This window comes from Danio rerio, chromosome 19, assembly GCF_049306965.1.
Source record: "Danio rerio strain Tuebingen ecotype United States chromosome 19, GRCz12tu, whole genome shotgun sequence".
Classification (NCBI taxonomy): Eukaryota; Metazoa; Chordata; class Actinopteri; order Cypriniformes; family Danionidae; genus Danio; species Danio rerio.
Genome location: NC_133194.1, coordinates 21,744,459 through 21,763,965, shown reverse-complemented (window position 1 = coordinate 21,763,965; position 19,507 = coordinate 21,744,459). Strand labels below are relative to the sequence as shown.

The window sequence follows — 19,507 nt, the reverse complement described above, 5'->3', positions numbered from 1 at the left end:
CATACATGCCCGCTCTCTTCTCTTTATCACACACACACACACACACACACACACACACACACACACACACACACACACACACACACACACACACACACACACACACACACACACACACACACACACACACACACACACACACACCATACGTTAATCGGGACCGTCCCGCGCACAGCTCCAGACAGCTGTTGGCGCAGCACGCACGCAGTAAAGCGCCTCCCCTTCCTTTTTTCTCCCTCAACGCTCCAATGTCCGCATCGGACGCCCGCTACATCCTCCGGTGGGCGGGTGCGCGGAGTCTGAAAGCACCTCCTCTTTTTAAAAAGCGGACCGCAATGATTTAGAAGTTCAGGAATCCCACGTGACGTCACCACAAGGTGATGTAATGCTTCTGTAAATAGATCATATTGTAATCGCGTTTCACTTCAGCGTGCTTCGTCCCAGCGCGAGGAGCGTTGCTTGTCTCAGTCTGCGTGCGTTTAGGTAAGTTAGTGTTACTGTTTTACAGTCAGTCTTTTGAATATAATTAAACACCTGATTTACAGCGCAAACAGTTTACTTGTTTTGTACAGTGTTTTGTGGGTTTTTGATGCGGTTGTTGTTGTTTTACTGTCAAGTTATGTCAAAGTGCCGGTTTCCACTGAGATGGGCGCAAACTGTTAGAATGTTTGTTTGAGGGGGTGTGACACCGCCGAATAAACAGGCGATAACAATATTCATATAAAAAAGGTTCTGACTGAAAACTGTCGTCTTTGCAAATCTTTAGTAAAGAGTGTAAACAAACTTGTCAGCAACCGGAGCGAATGTTGGACAGTTAGCGGTTCGAAGCCTATTCGAATTTTACGTTAAATCGAACACGATTTAACGGTTATAATCAAACACATGTGCATGTTTAGAGGAAGAAAGTATTTGCATTCGCTTTGTGTTTAATCAAACCGTGGATGACACCTGCCGACAGATATACTTCAGGGTGAATCAGCCAACTTTACTGTGTTTTTTTCTGCTAAATTAACATATCTGCCGCTGGTGAGATGTCTGCTCTTGGTTGTTTGGGTTTGTAATATTCGTGACACCGCGTGAATCCTCTGGTTTCGCCATTACGTCATTCTGCAGGCCAGTTAGACGCTTGGCATTAGCACCGTAGACCCGTCTTGCCAATTCAAACTCTTGCCCGGCTCAACTAAACGATGATGTCATAACTAGAGGAATGATCATTTTATGAGTAACCGGGCTAGAAGCATGCGTTTTATAAGGTACTTATCATATACAGAGAGCACGCACTGTACACAGAAGACAATTCATTTATAGGGAAATGTGAACAAAATATGGAGAACTGAAAGCAATACAAATAGTTTCAGTAATTAGATTCTATCTATCTATCTATCTATCTATCTATCTATCTATCTATCTATCTATCTATCTATCTATCTATCTATCTGTCTGTCTGTCTGTCTGTCAGTCTGGCATTAAAAAGGGTTCATAAAGTCTCTGTCTATTTATCTATTTAGACAGGCAGACAGACAGACAATATATGTAGGTGTCATTTATATCTGGCTGCTTGTCATGAGCACTTCATAATGTCATCTCCACTGCGCATGTGTTTGTATGTGTATTTTTATTAGGTCTTTTACATCTCAGATGATGAATGTTGATCAGGACAGGCCATTTGTGTGCATTGCTCCTGGATGCTCGCAGGTGAGTGACAGATGTCCTGTTTTGCTGCGGATTGTCATTTTTGCAAGCTATAATTGATTCATAGTTTAATACTTCTAAATAATTTTTTAACATTTATTTCTACATCAATTTTGTTTCTGATTCTTATAGAGCTTCCAAAGAGAAGACCACCTAATCATCCACAGACACAAACATGAGATGACGCTTAAATTCCCTTCTATTAAGTGTGACAGTATGCTTTCAGGTAAACACACACACACACACACACACACACACACACACACACACACACACACACACACACACACACACACACACATAATTACACACTGAAAGGGTATTTTATAATCAATGTTATATTAGGATTGTCAGAACAACGACAGTGTCAATCTAAATTCTGTGGGTCAGAAATATAAGAGCCTGGGAAAAGAGAATATGTGTTTGAGTGTCATGATAGGTCATGTTCTCCATCTCCTTTAATTTAGGATTTAGACAATGTCTGTTACCCTGGAAACTCAATGTCTGACATATAAACATCAGCCTGACCCTTAACCTTTGGGGTCTGTGAGCCATCACTGGAGCGGCAGAAACATTTACATAAAAAACAAAAGAAGGGCTTTACCTTCTGACCTCTTTCATGGTAGTCTAGAAAAAAGCGTTTGGTTTAGACTACCTCTAAATTACCAAAACAGCGAGAGCAAAATCAGGCTCATGTTTATGACATAGGGTTAATTTTTACCATTTTTTCAGCATGTCACGAGAGTACTTCTGACATGTTTCGCTTATGACATTGAGAAGAAGGCTAGCTTTTCTACATTTGTTTAGAAGGCCTGGAAGTTACTTGATATTGATCTACTTTATTTTGTTCTATGACCCTATGACATGCCTCCTATGTTTACATGTAGTGTATGACATATTTAAATATTCAATATATATTATAAACACCATACCACCTCAAAATAATTCTAGAGATACATAGATAACCCTGTTATAAAAATGCATTATTTATAATATTGTATGTAGCATACACCTATCTATAAAACAATATAATAATACAATATTTATTCATGTATACTGTGTATGAGATGGTATAATCAGATTTATGCATTCTTTGTTTCTTATTTGTGAATATATTGAAAAAAATTATTGCCTGAAAATATAGATATTTTTCTATATATTTTTTTAATTTATTATTATTTTTTTTCTGATATAAATGTACTTTATAAATGAACTCACCTTGTTCTAATTAATAAAAATCCCTATCGTATTGACTTCCTTTATTTATTGCCAGTGACATTTTTATGTGTGGCATTCTCTTTGCATTTGTGATTTGACATATATGTACTCTTTGTTCATCTATAGATCAGACTCCAACACCAACTCGTTTCTTACGGGACTGTGAGGAAGTGGGCCTCTTTACTGACCTGGAGCTTAACCAGTCTCAGACGGAAGAGCAGACCAAACCGGTGAGAGGAAGTTCATGTTTCAAATCTTACACACATGTTCAAATGAATAATATATTAATTTGCTTAACAGTCTTTACCACAAATAGAAGTCTTTAAGCTAGTTAAGTTTTACATTTAATTCCATATTTGCATATGTGTGTATGTCCATAATATGTGGAATGTACTAAGAATTAAAGGTATTAAAACAGTTCTCATATACAGATCTCTATAGAAGGGCAGAGTGGCAAAAAAAGTTGAAACTGCTCCTTTAACAGACATTTAACTGACTATAAGTTTAACTTGATCATTGAACTGACTTACACTAACCCTAACCTCAACCTAACTTATTATCTAATGAGAACTAGTTGGCATGTAGATGCAATGTAACTTAAATTCAACAAACAGACCTTCAAAATTAAGTGTGCTCTTTTCCTCTTTTTAGAACTTTTCTGCACAGACGTCAGCTCAGAGGCAGCCTCACACCGAAACACAACCTGAGCAAGGTCAACATCAGCAGTTTCAGCCTCAGCAACAGCAGTCGTGTGCACTGGCCCATCTGAACCAGAACCAGCTCCAGACGCACAGCTCACAGTGTCAGTCTCAATGCACTGCCACATACTCCAGTTCAAATAAGCAGTGAGTGTCACCAAAATATACTGTACCAGGAATATTATTATATCATTGGTTCTCAAAAAGGGGGCCCAGATAACTTAAACTAATATCAAACAAGCAAATGTAAAAAAATATATATTTCTTACTTTCACTTTCTCAATAATATATTTCCTTTGAGAGACCTCAATATATGGGGTAGCCTAATTTCAAAAACGTGATTATAAATTAATAGTCTTAAATTCCAGGGAACCACCAGTAAGAATCTTAAATAATTTATCAAAAATTTAACTGAAAATTTTATTTACCTTTGAATATATTTTTGTGTGAATTTTATTTTATTTATATTTTATATATTTATAACTTTTTATTGTTATACGTATTTGTTTTTATCATGCAATATGTTTATGTATATCCATTTTGCCATGAAATAGTTATGTTACTGTTGTGGCAATGAATAAATAATAAATAAATTAATAAATTCCAGGGATTTTAATATATGGACCCTCACAGAAAGTGGTTCTTAAGTTATAGAATACTGCTTTCAGGTCTTAGAACATCTGAGATTAGGCGTTTGGACCTGAAAATATAATATCAGGCTTAACAAGCAGATTGGTTGATCTCATGTGAGTGATAAGTTGTTCTGTCCTCACACCTAAAAACATGTCAAGAAAAGGATGTTAAAGCAGCATTGCTTATTTAAAAAAAAATTGCCAGCTTAACATCTCGGTGTAAAAATGTTTATAAAATGCAAATTAATGTTTCCCCTTAAAATATTTTACACTATTTTGCCCTTTACTATTAAATTCAATAATTTGTAAGTCTCTGACATTCTAAACTTCTTTCCAGTAAGTAAATAAATTATTTGTTTTTTTAGATTCATTTTAAGATTTTGCTAACTACTCATCTAGGCCCTTTTGGCTCATTACAGATCTGCACCCAGTTGTCTACACAGCAGACAGACAAACACTGTCAAATCAAACATGAATGTAAGTATAAAGTGAAGACTAATAATTATTGAAATTATACATCTGTTCCTTATTATGCATCACAATAACTGAAAATATAATTTAAACGACAGATGGAGTCACAGATGTCAATGAACTCCAGTATTATTGGCATACCAGGACCCGCCCACTCTGGCTCATGCTCCTCCGTTCAGGTACAGTCCCATCTAATGATGTGACTCCATAGTTACAGGATTATGATGTCTCTATAGAAACAGAACAAGCCAGACATGGGTTATAATGACACAGTACTTGGTAACTAATGTAGACTTCTTGACTGAGTTATCTAATTCAAACACATGCAATGTTTTAGTCCTGCTTGTTAAAAAAAAAGCTTCATTCAAACACACACTTTTGTTGGTATTGGTGGTTTATGAGGACTCTCTACAGGCTTAATGTATTTTATAGAATAAAAATTTACCTCTAGAGATAAACCTAGCCCTCACAGGAAACCTTAGGCAAAATTTGAATGTCAAAAGACTTAAATATCATTTATAAGCATTTAGAATTACAAGGACACAAGGCATGTCCTCATAAACCACCATAATATAGTACAGCTAGGTCATACTCATGTCAATAAACAAAAAACTATCCTTGTAAACTACCAAAACGAGTACACACACACACACACACACACACACACACACACACACACACACATATATATTCATGCGCTGACTCTCTTCAGAAAGTGGAGAAGATTGAATTTCAAAGGGTTCGGCTTGACCTGGTTATCATCTGACTTTTCAAAGGCGTCTTTGTAGATTCTGTGTTTTGAAATACTTAGTGCCAAGTAATCTTACCATTGCAAACAATCACCACACACAAGAATCCTGTGAAATTAAAAACACAAGCTTGCCTGCAATAGCTGGTAAAACAAATCTTGCTGGAGGAATTGTCCTATTAAATAGCATGCATAATCCATGCAGTGTTGCATGTCAGTGATGTTAACAGTAACCTCAGGAGCCATTCTGACCCATTTCTCCCCATCTCTTCAGCGGTCAAAGGTCATACCAGCCCACAGCCAACCTGCAGTTTCCAACGGCAGTCAGAATCCTCTTTGCCACATGATGGAGATGATGCCATCACAACCTCACCCATTGTCGCATTTACAATCTGCATCTCATCATCACGCATCATACCAGCAGCACTGCCACAGCCAATCACCACAAAGGCTCGCACATCAGCATCAAAGCCAAGACCAATCACATCACAGCCACGCCCACCACTCCACACCCTCGCACTTGCCTCTTGGCCCCTCCCATCAGAACGCCCCTCCCCTTTCACATCAGCCAATACCTATACAGGTTGAGATTTTTGCGGCAAATCTCACTTTTAGAGTTCGTGTTGATCTGTTGTAATATTTAATATAACATTTGTGTATCATAGATGTCTTCCACACCAAAACAGAGCCATTGCCCACAGTCTCCTCCACAGCCGGCCACAGGCAGACGCCGACGGACAGCAGAAGACGACCCGGATGAACGCAGGAGAAAGTTTCTGGAGAGAAACAGAGCTGCTGCTACACGGTGCAGACAGAAAAGAAAAGTCTGGGTGTCGTCGTTGGAGAGGAAGGCTGAGGAACTTACACACACGAACTTGCAGCTACAGGTAGATGGGATAATAAGCCAGAAATATTTAACTTTGCATTGTTGAACTTCATTCTGAAATAATACTTATGCTAATGTGAATGTTTAGAAGTATTTTAGTTGCTTTTTAATAAACAGCTGTGGAAAAAATCTACAAAAAACTTTAGTGCTTATACTAGCACTTTATGTTACTGTCCTATCTTACATTTACACACTATGCTCCTACCCTAGTCATAATCACAACCTAACATTAACCTGTAAAATTACCTTATATAACAGTACTTTATTTGGTAAGTACATTATAAGTATGCATTAAGTACACATACTGTAAGACAAAATCAGCCATTTTTATTTTTAAAAAATTAGTGCTTAGTTAATTATTAGCTAACTAATTATTAATTAGTTGATTTACATTTGTACAGTAAAGAAAAAATGCGTAAAATGTGATGCCTCTTAAAATGCAGCACATTAAACAGTCTTGAGTTTCATTTGTTTGCTGCTCTGTTCTTCTCTTAGAATGAGGTGACATCGCTCAGAACAGAAGTCACTCAACTGAAGCAAATTCTTCTTACACATAAAGACTGTCCTGTATCTGTGAGACAGAGAGAGACGCAAAGTGAGTATGAATCACTTTATTTTCACATAATTTTGTATATGGGCAAATCACATTAAAACCTGTGAAGAACTTGCACATCATATTACAGCCCAAAAGTCACATTACACCCCAAAAATGATGATAATTAAACTATTACTGCTCAAAAATGAAGCATATTTAAGGCATATTTATTTAACACTGTAAATGATATATAGCATGGTATAGTATAATATACAATCACCAGCCACTTTAGATACACCTTACTAGTACCGGGTTGGACACCCTTTTGCCTTCAGAACTGCCTTAATCCATTTAGGCATAGATTCAACAAGGGAGTGTAAATATTCTTCTGACATTTTGGTCCATATTGACATGATAGCACCACGCAGTTGCTGGAGATTTGTCGGCTGCATATCCATGATGCAAATCTGTTCCACCACATCCTAAAGGTGCTCTATTGGATTGAGATCTGGTGATTATGGAGGCCATTTAAGTAAAGCGAACTCATTGTCATGTTCAAGAAACCAGTCTGAGATGATTCAGTTTCCTTTTTCCTCAATTTCTAGTTTATAGCTGACAGGAATGGCACCTGGTGTGGTCTTCTACTGCTGTAGCCCATTCGCCTCAAAGTTCGATCGTCCGGGTACTTCTCGCATACTGATTTTTGAATTCTATGAATTCAGACTACTTGGCTTGCATGCTGATTTTACCGTACTATATAGTATGGAAGTATGCGGTTTCGAATGCAGCCCATGCCTACATGCCTAAATACATTGAGTTGCTGCCACGTGATTGGATGATTAGAAATTTACATTAATGAGTAGTTGAACAGTATAGTTATACATAGTGATAGTATAATTTAAAAATGTTGTTGAATTATATTTAAACAAAAATATTAATCAAAACCATGAAACAATGTTTGAGGACACAATGTTTATAAGCAATATTATAATAATAAATAAAATAAAAAAAGTCATTAAAGAAAAAATGTCTGGATAAAATATAGTAATGTCCAATTACATTTGACATTTTCATTTTTTTTCAATTAATAAATATTTTTATGCATTAAAATAAGAATTCATTAATTTGACTAAAAGCGACAGTAAATATTTTTTCTTTTTTATTAAATAAATATTAATCATTGATAATAATAATAGTTTTAAAAATAACTCAATTTTAATATGATCAATTACTACTACTACTACTACTAATAATAATAATAATAATAATAATTCCTTACATTTATGTAGAAAATAAATAAAATATATTGCATTTATATAAATTTGGGAAATAGTTATTTTATGTTTTGTACAGGTCAGCACAAGTGATTTGGCTTTAAACACTTTGATGGTGATGTTTATTTATTAATATTGTTTGTTTTATTACATATAATGCATATTATATTTGTTTTGAAAAAAATATGTTTTAATCATTTCTCTTTGTATTGGTTTTTTTAGGTGGTATAGGCAGCCCAACAGGTAGTCCTGTCCATTCACATGCTATCCAACACAACAGCATCTCAACAAGTTCAACTTTACCCCGTGGCCACCTCACCACACACTCACACTCAACTAGCAACACACAGCTATAACATGATTCTCCATAGTCAGACAACACAATCTGTCTTCAGAGCCATTTGCTCAGGGCCCATAGAGCCATACAGATACTTATCAGTGCAGAAGCAAAAATGAACAGCAATATGTTTGATCCACTCTTTCAAACTTGAGTTTATAACTAAAATGGAATGTATGCAACACATACAGTTTTAGGCAAAATTATTAGTGTGAAATTTTAATTCTTTTTCAGATATTTTCCAAGGTCTCTTCTATAGAGGGACGTTATTTATAAGTTTTAATAATTTATTTATAATAACAAATTATTTGATCTTTGCCATGGTAACAGTACATAATATTTTTCTAATACTTTGTCAAGATATTAGTATTCAGATTAAAGTAATATTAAAGGGGCTTAATAGGTTTAACTAGGCAAGTTAAGCTAATTAGGCAAGTCATTGGAATATATATATATATATATAAGATATTTTCTTATTATATATATATAATAAGATATTTTCTGTTAAACATCACTTTGTAAATATTTGAAAAAGAATAAACATTTCACTGGAGGGCTGATCATTTTGCCTTCAGCTGTGTATTTCTGAAAGGCTGAGTTAAGGCCTGTTCACATGAAGGATTATAATAATATGATGACTATTAGAGTCCACATCATATCTATAAGAATAAAACACACATTAACAATTTTACTGGAATCACAATAACTTTTTTACCAGCTGAGTAGGGATAAAATCATAGGCAGCAAGCAAAACCTATTCTGCCTTTAAGAAATCAAGCAGGTTGAAGGGGCAGACAACACAACTACTGCCCACATTCTTAAATAAAAAATGTTATTGTCTATTAGTGTTTACAACATATACTTGAAGTTACATATGAGCAATTCCAGCGTTATGGATGTGACATTTGCAGTAAAAACTCAACACATAAATTGACAGAGAAAGTATATGTTAACATTATATTAAACATTTTTATTATATTTTCAAGAGCAACGAGCCACAGAGTTATGGGAGAAGAAAAATATCAATCTGTAAACGTGTTTTGTACTTTAAATGAGGAAAATAAGCATGCGTTATGGATGTGACAAAAAAAGTCTGCGAGTTTACAGTATACAACATACTTTGTAGAAATTATGTGAATTAAACTGCACAACCCAAAAGAAATAATGCTAATCAAAAGGATTAGAGTCGGCTCTCTATAAAACAAAATTGCTTGGTTTTATTTTATTTAATATTTTCACATTTCTGAGGAAAAAGTGTCGTTATGGATGTGACATCTCTCTGTTATGGATGTGACGCATGTGAAATTACCATTTGTGTGACTTTGGTAAACCAAATAGAAAAGTTTGAAAACATTGACAGATGCATTTTTGAGTATTTTTAAAGTACTGTAAAATACTTGGTTACACAAAAAACCCAGAAATGGTTTCCATATTTTGGTAAAAACGAAAATCTTTTTCATGGCAAGGTTGACATTTGCACGGAATTGCTCATATATTTTTACAGCTATCATTATTTATGTGAACAGGCCTTTAAGGTCAAGAGAAGAATAGTTTGTTTATATATCTGGCCCTTGACGTCTCAGGAAATCAGTCAAGGGTCAGGTGGATGTCCCCAGTGGTCGTATCTTGCTGCACTGTGAGTTATTACAGCGCTATAAAACAAACAGTTCTTTTAGATTCAACTAAATTTAGTTGTCTTATTTTCAAACCCGTCTCTCACTCTCTTCGTACCCTTTTTTTTCTGTCTTCTTACACTCTTCTTGTTACTTTTTTAAATAGCTTACCTTTCTCAGGGACACTCATCTTGTTTTACTCTTAGAGTATGTGTGCACGTATTCCTTTTGTTTTGGTTTGTTGGCCACTTTCAGCATAAATGGTCCGATAGCTTCATTTAGAGCTGTGTGTGCTAAAACCGGGAATGAATGGCAAGGTGTGTGAAATGCTTTGAATCAGGGCAGATGTAAATTTGTAATTGTAAATAGGAATCTCTAGTTTTATAAATTTATGATGCAGCTAAAACTGTTGTTACATGTTTGTCTTCACTGTAAATATTGTCAGAGGCCCTTGGTAAATCATCAGGTGTCACATTACCTATGAAAGTACTAATAGTATCACATGTGAATGTTAAACTGAGATAACAACATGCAACTCTTTTTATATAAGCAGAGCTAAATCTTGTTTTACTAAACACACTCATGGCACTAGGAATGTCTTCTGGTATACTGAATACAGTAGGAAATATCATTTCACACTAACTGGCTCAGTGACAATCAAAATGACATGCAAGCATGTGTATTATCTCTTGCTAAAGGTTTAGTGTGGCTACATTCTGTGGAATATGGAATTATCAATCTGGATATTATGACGAAAAAAAGTCAACTCGACAGGTTTAATCTGTTTTATGCATGTACAGGTTTTTCCAAAATATTTATCTATTTTTGTACACACTGTGGCCATTTTTGATTAAAAGCACTTAATATCTCTTTTAGTTTGCTCTGATCTCTTTTTCAGTTTCAGGTTGGTTTGATTCAACTGCTGCCGTTAGTGTATTAGTATGGCTATTTTTTTTTTTTTGATTTATGATTATTTTTTAACATTCAATGCAGCCAAAACTTTCAATGACCTGGATTATCATCAAGGCTTTACTACTATGGCAAGCCGTTTTGACATTTAATCAATAGCCTGTACGATCTATTTTCATGTTACTAGTACCTACTTTTAAGATACTTGTATATTTTCTATTTAGTACTAGTACTTATTAATTAGATACTAGTGCTAATTAGTGCCTATTCTTTAGATACTAGTGCTTTTTGAAAATATACTAGTGCTTACTAATTAGACACTAGTTCTTTTTATTAGATACTAGTACTCATTCATTAGATACCAGTTCCTATTAAAAATATACTAGAATGTATTAGATACTAGTACTAATTCATTAGATACTAGTATCTATTCATTAGGTACTAGTACTTATTCATTGGGTACTAGTACTTCTTTTAATAGTGATTAGTACCTATTCTGTTGTTACTAGTAACAAATGTAATAAATCCCATAGAAATCAACAGAACAATAATAAGAATGTAATAAGTCATTGACTAGTGTTGACTAGTATGCAGGGGTGTAGCAACGGTCCCTTTTAAAGACAGACCATTTAGAAACTGGTGATTAAGACAGTAAACTTTTGGGTTTCATACAGCTGCCCGCACCCCCCACATTAAACATTTTACTTGTAAAATAAAGATTTTTACTAGTAACATTTTAAACAAGTACTAGTATTTAATAAATGTGTACTAGTATCTTTTCCTTAAGTACTAGTATTTATTTAATAAGGTTGCTGGTTTGAGCCTCGGCTGGGTCAGTTGGGGTTTCTGTATGGAGTTTGCATGTTCTCCCTGCATTCGCATAAGTTTCCACCGGTGCTCTGGTTTCCCCCACAGTCCAAAGACATGAGTTACAGGTGAATTGGGTAGGCTAAAATTGCCCCTAGTGTATGTGTGTATGTTTCCCAGAGATGGGTTGCAGCTGGAAGGGCATCCACTGGGTAAAACATATGCTGGATAAGTTGGTGGTTCATTCCGCTGTGGCAACCCTAGTACCAACCCTGGCAACCCTGAATAAGTACTAGTACCTATTAAATTGATAGAATTTAATGAATAAGTACAAGTATCTAATACTTAAGTACTAGAATCTATTATTTAGGAACTAGTATCTTATTAATAAGTACTAGTATCTAATGATTAACTACTAAAACATAAAATATGTACTAGTCCCAGGTGAAATACATTCTAATCAAAACTGAATAGTTTATATCTCAATGATAGATCCAACAGAAATCAAAGGAGAAATTTTAAATTTACTAGTAACAACAGAATAGTTACTAGTCACTATTAACATAAGTACTAGTGACTAAAGATAAGCAGTAGTAACATGTAAATATATACTACTATCATGGGTTATGGATTCAATGTCAAAATGGCTTGCCATATGTGCTAGTAGTTAATTATTAGGTACTAGTGTCTAATAATTAAATTTCTAATTTTTACTAACAAAAGTATCTAAAAAAACAAGCACTAGTAACATGAAAATAGATACTAGAACGGGTTATAGATTAAATGTCAAACGACTTGCCATATTACTAAGGGTTTGAAGTCTAATCTTGTGAAAACTTGGTTTATTGCGCCATCACATGGTGACATTCATGTATCGTTTTTGACGTTTTCCAGAAAGGATGGCCAAAACAAATTTGGCTTTCTAAAAAAGTATATGGTTAGATCAGAGGTGAAACAAATACATATAATAAAAAAAAAATAAATGATAGATACGAACAATCATTAACATTTACAAAGAAAAGCGTGGGAAAAAAGCAACAATTAAAAATGTAAAGTCCTTAAAATGTAACCGTTTTTGATTCAGTAACTCATTTGATTTATGTCTGACTTCAAATTATTGCAGTATCTGTACAGGAAAGTAGTAACATATAATAAACTTTAACAGAAACATTACAAAACCAAGCAATTCTGCCAACCAGCAGCTGAGGCTTAAAAAAAGAAGGTAAAAAATATTTAGAAATCTGTGTTTTAAACTTTCTGTCCATAACTGACAAAAAATTTTTTTTTCTCACACACGTCACCCTTCAGTCTGAATATCTAATCATCATGCCATCATCATCTCTTCGTGTGGGGTTGTTGTCAAAGAAACGGTCGCCGGGGAACTGGATGAGGTCACCTTCTTCAGCCAGCTGTCTGCCGGTCTGATAACCGCTGAATTCAGAAGAGACGCATGTAGTGGCCACTGTTGAGCGGAATGGATGCCTGGTTGAGTACATGTGACGTACATGTGCATGAGCGGACGACTTCCTGCTTCTGATCCGTCTCTTTAACACACGGCCCAGCCAGACTCCACCAACCAGCAGGAGGAGTAGTGCGTTTGCCGCCAGGGCTGCTACTGTGATGAGCTGTAGGTTGACCTCTGTGGTCACAGAGGGCAAAAGTGTGACAAAACCAGTGCAATGATCTCTGGGGGCGACCTTGCACAAAGTCCCATCAACTACACTCTCCACACAGGTGATGTATGTGGACTCTGGGCGGAGCTCTTGGAGGGTCACTGCCCGGTCAGATCCATCTGTGTAAACATAGCGTGGGAAGCGGAAAGCATGGCCGAAACGGTCAAATAAAACCCTGAAGTGAAGTTCTTTCCCATGAGCTAGTCCAGTGTCAGGAGTTGTACTCCAGCGGACTGTGGCTGTAATTGAAGTGATGTCTTCAACGCTTACGTTTAAGATGGAGAGACGGTTGAATTGACAAGCATCAGCGATCCCTGCCGTTTTTGAGTCTTCATACTTGGATTGGTCTTGTAAGGGCAGGTTGAACTGCTCCTGTGGGGTCAAAGCAAAGGTGCTGTAATTGTGGCCTTCCAAAAACATGGCCATTGTAGTAAACAGATCAGACAAGGAGCCATTCCCTGTGTTCCTAGCTGTGGGTTTTGGTCTTGAGCTGGCAAGTTTTCTCTTTTTCTTTCTCTTTAGTGTTGTGCCAGGTCCTTGCACCCCTTGATCCCCTTGGACCTCTACTTCATCGTGCTTTTCTCGCTTTTCTCTTTCCTCCTTGAAAACTGGTGTTTCAACTACAGCCCCACGGCTTTCCATTGGCTGAGACAGAGGTTCTGACTCACAAAAGCCACTCATGTTTTTTAGCTGCAAGTTGCTGACATAATCCAAGTATTTTCCCGCCAGCACTGGGGGGTGCAGGCAGCGAACAAACACGGTCAAGAGCTTTCCCTGAGAATGCGCATGTGTCATCCAACTTTTAAGTTTCTCCATCCGGCAGTCACAAGTCCAGTTGTTCCCATTCAGTTCTACATGGAACAAACCGCCGTTTGATGCGAAAATACTGCCGGAGAGATTCATCAGACGGTTGTTTTTCAGTTTTAAGATTTTAAGGTGTGATAGATGTCCAAAAGCACCTTGATCCACGAGAGATATGTGATTGTCACTGAAGTCGAGGTGTTCGATGCGCTCGAGCGGGTCCAGCAGACCAGCAGGAATCTCTGTCAGCTCGTTCCTGTCAATCATAAACTCCCTCACGCGTCCGAGCCCCTTAAACGCTTCGTTGCCTAGCTTTGATATCTTGTTATGGCTCAGTGAAAGTTTTGATAGTTTTTTTAAGCTCTGGAAAACGTGGTTTCCAACGTGTCTTATTTGGTTGCCCGCAATTAGAAGAGTTTTGAGTGACTTAAGGTCAGAAAACATAAAAACATCTTGCAGCTCTGTTTGTTTATTGTCCGACAGGTTTAAAAACTGCAGTTTGCTGAGCCGCAAGAATGCATTCCGGTCGATACGCCGAAGGTGGTTCGATTCTAAGTGGAGAAACATTAAGTTTGGCAAACCTTCGAAGACGGACTCCTTTAACACTTCGATCGAATTTCCATCAAGTCGTAGTTTCACTAAACTGTTTAAATGGGTAAATGATTTAGGGATGCACTCGTTGATTTCGTTGTTATTGCTATATAATATTGTGAGTTTTTTCAGCGATTGTAGAGTCCCAGGTTGTATCGTCGATATTAGGTTGTTTCCTAGAAATAGTTCCTCTAGTTTGGATAGTTTCTTGAATGATTCAGGATGTATACTCCTTATTTGATTAAACTGGAGATTAAGTCTCATTAGGTCGCCATAGCGCATGAAGTCAAAAGCACTGATGTTGTGAATGAAGTTTCCCGCGAGACTGAGAACCCGCACATCCTCTGCGTGCTCCACCTGCGGCGCTTTGGGCACCGCGCGGAGACCGCGGTTTGCGCACAGGATATGCTGCGCGTGCTGGCAATCACATCGCTCCGGACAAATGGCGCAAACAGGGGCGAAGAATAAAAGCAATCCACTGCCGAACAAAAATAAGTTTGAGAGCAAATATGCCATTCCAGTGATGCAAATACAAGGCGCTTAACGCATTCCTTTGTTCGCCAAATCTTGTTGATTCACCAAATTCTTCCTCGCCAGGAATCGAAGATTCATTAATGCATTGTCGACTGAATGCAGACATTTAGATTATGTCTAACTGATCACGATTGCACAGCGACTGTATTTAGGTATCCATGCACAACCGTTGCGAGCTGATGTGGCTTCAGCCGAGGAAACATTAGCCTCCGTCAGACCCTCTCATCCCCCAAGAAGTCATCTGTTGCAGATTACACACACACACACACACACACACACACACACACACACACACACACACACACACACACACACACACACACTGTAGTGATCTCCGAGTTCAGGCACGGAACAGCCCTCCCCACTCCCATCCAGATGTGAACACTGTCTCCAAACGAGCATCAGATCTAGCTTTATTTTAGATTCAATTCCTCAATGAGTTAATTTACTTCCAAAACGATTCTTTTAGCTAAAACGAAGTGAATTTGTACTTACCACCTTGTAGTATAGTCTATTGTAACTAATTATTACAGCACATTAATAATAATGAATCATGATATGTTCATTCATTAATTTTCCTTTGCAATTCCTTTATTTATCAGTGGTCAACAAAGCAGAATGAACTGCCAACTTATCCAGCATATGTTTTACACAGCGGATGCCCTTCCAGCTGCAACCAGCACTCGGAAACATCCATACACTCTTACATGCACACATACACTGTGGCCAATTTAGTTTATTCAATCACCTATAACCAGGGATGAATTTAGTGATTTTGGGGCCCTAATTAATTTCAGCCACAGGGCCCCAAAGTTCCAAAATGCACCTTTTGTCCTTAATTTTTTTATTTTTGCTGTTTTCTTTCTTATTTCATTCAATCTCCCTTGTTACTTTTTTCTAAATGGAAAATAATAACATATAAAGCATCTTGTAAAACTTTCAAAATGATTTTTTTTCTTAAGATGAATTCACAGCTAAACATAATAAATGAACTATTTAGTTTTTAAAACTAAATCTTTACTGATTTGACTGCTGGACTGATCCATGATTGAAGGTGGGGGCACATTTGCACAGATGTAATAAATATATTCCAGTTAAAATTTGTGGACCCTCACCTTACAAAATATTATAGAAAACAATGTTATATATAATTTATAGGTATCATTTATACTTGTAGGTATTTATTTAGCGGCCCTCAGATTTCCTTGGGCCCTAAGTGGCCAGTTACCTTGCTTATTGGTTGAATCCATCCCTGCCTAAAGCGCATGTCTTTGGACTGTGGGGAAAACCAGGGCACCCAGAGGAACTCCCACAAACACGGGGAGAACATGCAAACTCCACAAAGAAATGGTAACTGGCCCAGCCAGGACTCGAACCAGCAACCTTCTTACTGGCGAGGTGACAGTGCTAACCATTGAGCCACCATGTCACCCAAATCATGAAATAATTATTTCATTACTTTGTTTACAGCGGCTTTTGCATGACTTACATCTAACTTTGAAAGGGCACCTATAGTGAAAAATCTACTTTTCAATCTGTTTGGACAGACATATGTGTAGATGTAGTATATAGACCGTCATATTGGAGTGATATGAACACACCCAGTCCTTTTTTTCAATTTAACAACATAAAAACTGTGGATCAATTGAAGCAGTATTCAGATCGACCGCAACTTGACGTAGAAATGCGGTCCCCCCGCCCACCGAATTGATTGACAGCTGCGTATTAACATGTCCCGGTAGTCATGTGTATAATCATATCAATAAGACAGGACTTGTGCAAAGCAACCGGGAATAAAAGGTCTGTTCAGTTTGCTAGGATCATCAATCATCATCAATCAGCTTTACTTCATTAGCACAGCCGCGAGTGAAAACAATTATAAAAGTTGACGCTTTAATCCTGGTTTGTGGACGTTAAATCAGGTTTATTTTGTACATTGACATAACAGATATTCATACACCAGTGGAAAGTAACCTGTATTTTGTCACATTTGCTTGCTAAAAGAGTGCAAAGCTAAATGCACACACTGTCTGTCTGTGTGTGTCTGCAGCTGTGTATGCGTATCTGTGTGTGTGCGCGTGAACTTTGTAACGATATTATGTGTGACTCATTGCTGCAACTCCACAACAAATACTCATTGGTAAAGTACTTACTGTAGTATTTCTCACAAACGCTACATGAGGTCTGTTGTCTGACGCAGTCGAGGGAGGAGATTAAGGCATGCAGAAAGGCACATAGAAACGGTAGGCGGGGAGGACTAGCCTTAAATGCGCAGTACAACAAAACCGCTACCTGATTTAAAAAGGTATAAGATAGAATCTTATAAAAGGTATAATAAAAATCTGATGGGTGTTTTTGAGCTGAAACTTTACAGACACATTCTGGAGACGCAAAAGACTTATTTTAAATCTGAAAAAAGGGGTAACCTAGGTGCCCTTTAAAGGCAGCTTGCAATTTAAATACCTCACTTTATAAAACAAAGTAGTACAAAAACACCTAAATATTCTGGAAACGTAGCCCCGTGGACGTTTCTGGAGACCGCGATTTACGTGGCCGGAGGTACGTAAAGGCCGCGTTTGGTTTTTTTTTAGCGAACGCTGCGGGGCGGTGTGGCGCCGCTCCGCCCCTCCTCTTCGCGCTCGCCGGCCGACGGCTTGCCTCCGAGTGGAGGGCTTTCCTGACGCAATCAGTTTGTCCGCCTAGCTCACAGCGTTGCGTCAGCGGAGCGGAGGCCCCGGAGGAGGAGGAGCCGGAGCCGGCCGCGGTGGACGACGACCGGGATCGAGTCCGGGGAACGGCGGGTTCCGGAAATCAGGTAAGACGAAAAACGGAATCTGGAAAATAAGAGCGAGCACGCGGCGGGATCCGAAAACGCGGTCGAAATCGAAGACGAGGGCTTTTGCTTATTTTTTATTTTTTTTTTTCGATCCGGCGGCTTTTCGCGCGAGAACGGCGCGGGCGCCAAATGAAAAAACGCTCGAATACGTACCTCCCGGGGCGTAAATTGCGGTCCACAGAAACGTCCGCGGGGCTACGTTTCCACAATGAGCCCGGGTTGTAAATATTTCATTCATCAATTGTAACAAATACCCCTGATGGTTCTTTTAGTTTGAACAGACCCAATGAAAGCAAATCAGAATTTAAGTCATTAGGTTAGAACTGTGGCTTCACATCTAGAAGGTTGCTAATTCAAGTCCTGGCTGGGCCATTAGGTATTTCTGTCTGGAGTTTGCATATTCTCCTCGTGTTTGCATGGGTTTCCTCCGTGTGCTCCGGTTTACCTCACAAATCCAAAGACATGTGGTATAGGTCAATTGGGTGAAACAAAATTGGCTGTAGTGAATTATTGTGTGAACGAAAGAGTTTATGGGTGTTCCCCACTGCTGGGTTACATCTGGAAGGACATTCACCGCATAAAACATATATAAAACACAATAATTGCCAGTTTATTCTGCTGTGGCTTGTATCTAATCAAGGACTAAGCACAAATGTGTTATTTAAGACAAGGCCCTTGTCAGAGCTGTTTGAGATAATGTCACTCATCTGTCCTTAAGAGCAGCACTAGCAACTGACTCTAGAGCATATGTCTCAAGCTAGATTCCTGAAAGGCGCAGCTCTGCACAGTTTTGCTCCAACCCTAATTAAACACAGCTGATCCAACTAATCAAGGTGTTCAAGATTACTAGGGACTATTAATCAGCTGTGAGTCGAAGGTGGTTAGAGCTAAACTATGCAGAGCTTTGGCCCTCTAGGAATTGAGTTTGAGACCATTGTGCTAGAAGCTAGTCTTAAGTGTCCTTAGTTCCTCCCATGCCCAAAATGCAGGTTCAATTCCAGTTTGGAGAGGGTTAGTAGAACTGGAAGTGCTACACATGTGCAGTTTCTCCAAGATGGACTTCCAACGTTCTCCAGCATCCAGCGCCTAGACTGCAGCTCTGCACAGAAAGTTTGACCAAAGGATAAATGGTAGTGCCTGAGCCTGGTTTCTCTCAAAGTTTTTTCCTTCACTTTTGTCAATTGGTGAAGTTTTGTTTTTCCCCGCTGTCGCCATTGGCTTGCTTGGTTTGGGACTTGTGGAGCTGCGCATC

The 19,507-nt window shown here is 37.8% G+C and overlaps 2 protein-coding genes across 2 annotated transcripts; one reads left to right on the top strand and one right to left on the bottom strand.

Annotated features, from left to right (window-relative positions):
• Positions 1–422: 422 nt before the first annotated feature.
• Positions 423–8,694, top strand: creb5a (cAMP responsive element binding protein 5a). The gene is made up of 11 exons (XM_009294189.5): positions 423–483; positions 1,623–1,695; positions 1,825–1,918; positions 3,037–3,140; positions 3,562–3,755; positions 4,660–4,717; positions 4,810–4,890; positions 5,734–6,042; positions 6,125–6,346; positions 6,841–6,940; positions 8,377–8,694. Exons 2-11 carry the CDS (start codon positions 1,639–1,641, stop codon positions 8,508–8,510), a joined length of 1,353 nt encoding a protein of 450 aa, XP_009292464.1. The 5' UTR covers positions 423–483; positions 1,623–1,638; the 3' UTR covers positions 8,511–8,694.
• Positions 8,695–9,441: 747 nt separating this feature from the next.
• Positions 9,442–15,658, bottom strand: tril (TLR4 interactor with leucine-rich repeats). Its single transcript, XM_009294188.4, has one exon. It carries the CDS (start codon positions 15,399–15,401, stop codon positions 13,125–13,127), a length of 2,277 nt encoding a protein of 758 aa, XP_009292463.1. The 5' UTR covers positions 15,402–15,658; the 3' UTR covers positions 9,442–13,124.
• Positions 15,659–19,507: the final 3,849 nt, after the last annotated feature.

Excerpts from the sequence above, each read along its gene's own strand:
- creb5a (XM_009294189.5), top strand. The coding sequence starts at position 1,639 with ATGATGAATGTTGATCAGGACAGGCCATTTGTGTGCATTGCTCCTGGA. Across the intron at positions 6,043-6,124 it reads ATCAGCCAATACCTATACAG|ATGTCTTCCACACCAAAACA; the intron begins GTTGAGATTTTT and ends TGTGTATCATAG. Across the intron at positions 6,941-8,376 it reads GAGACAGAGAGAGACGCAAA|GTGGTATAGGCAGCCCAACA; the intron begins GTGAGTATGAAT and ends TGGTTTTTTTAG.
- tril (XM_009294188.4), bottom strand. The coding sequence starts at position 15,401 with ATGGCATATTTGCTCTCAAACTTATTTTTGTTCGGCAGTGGATTGCTT.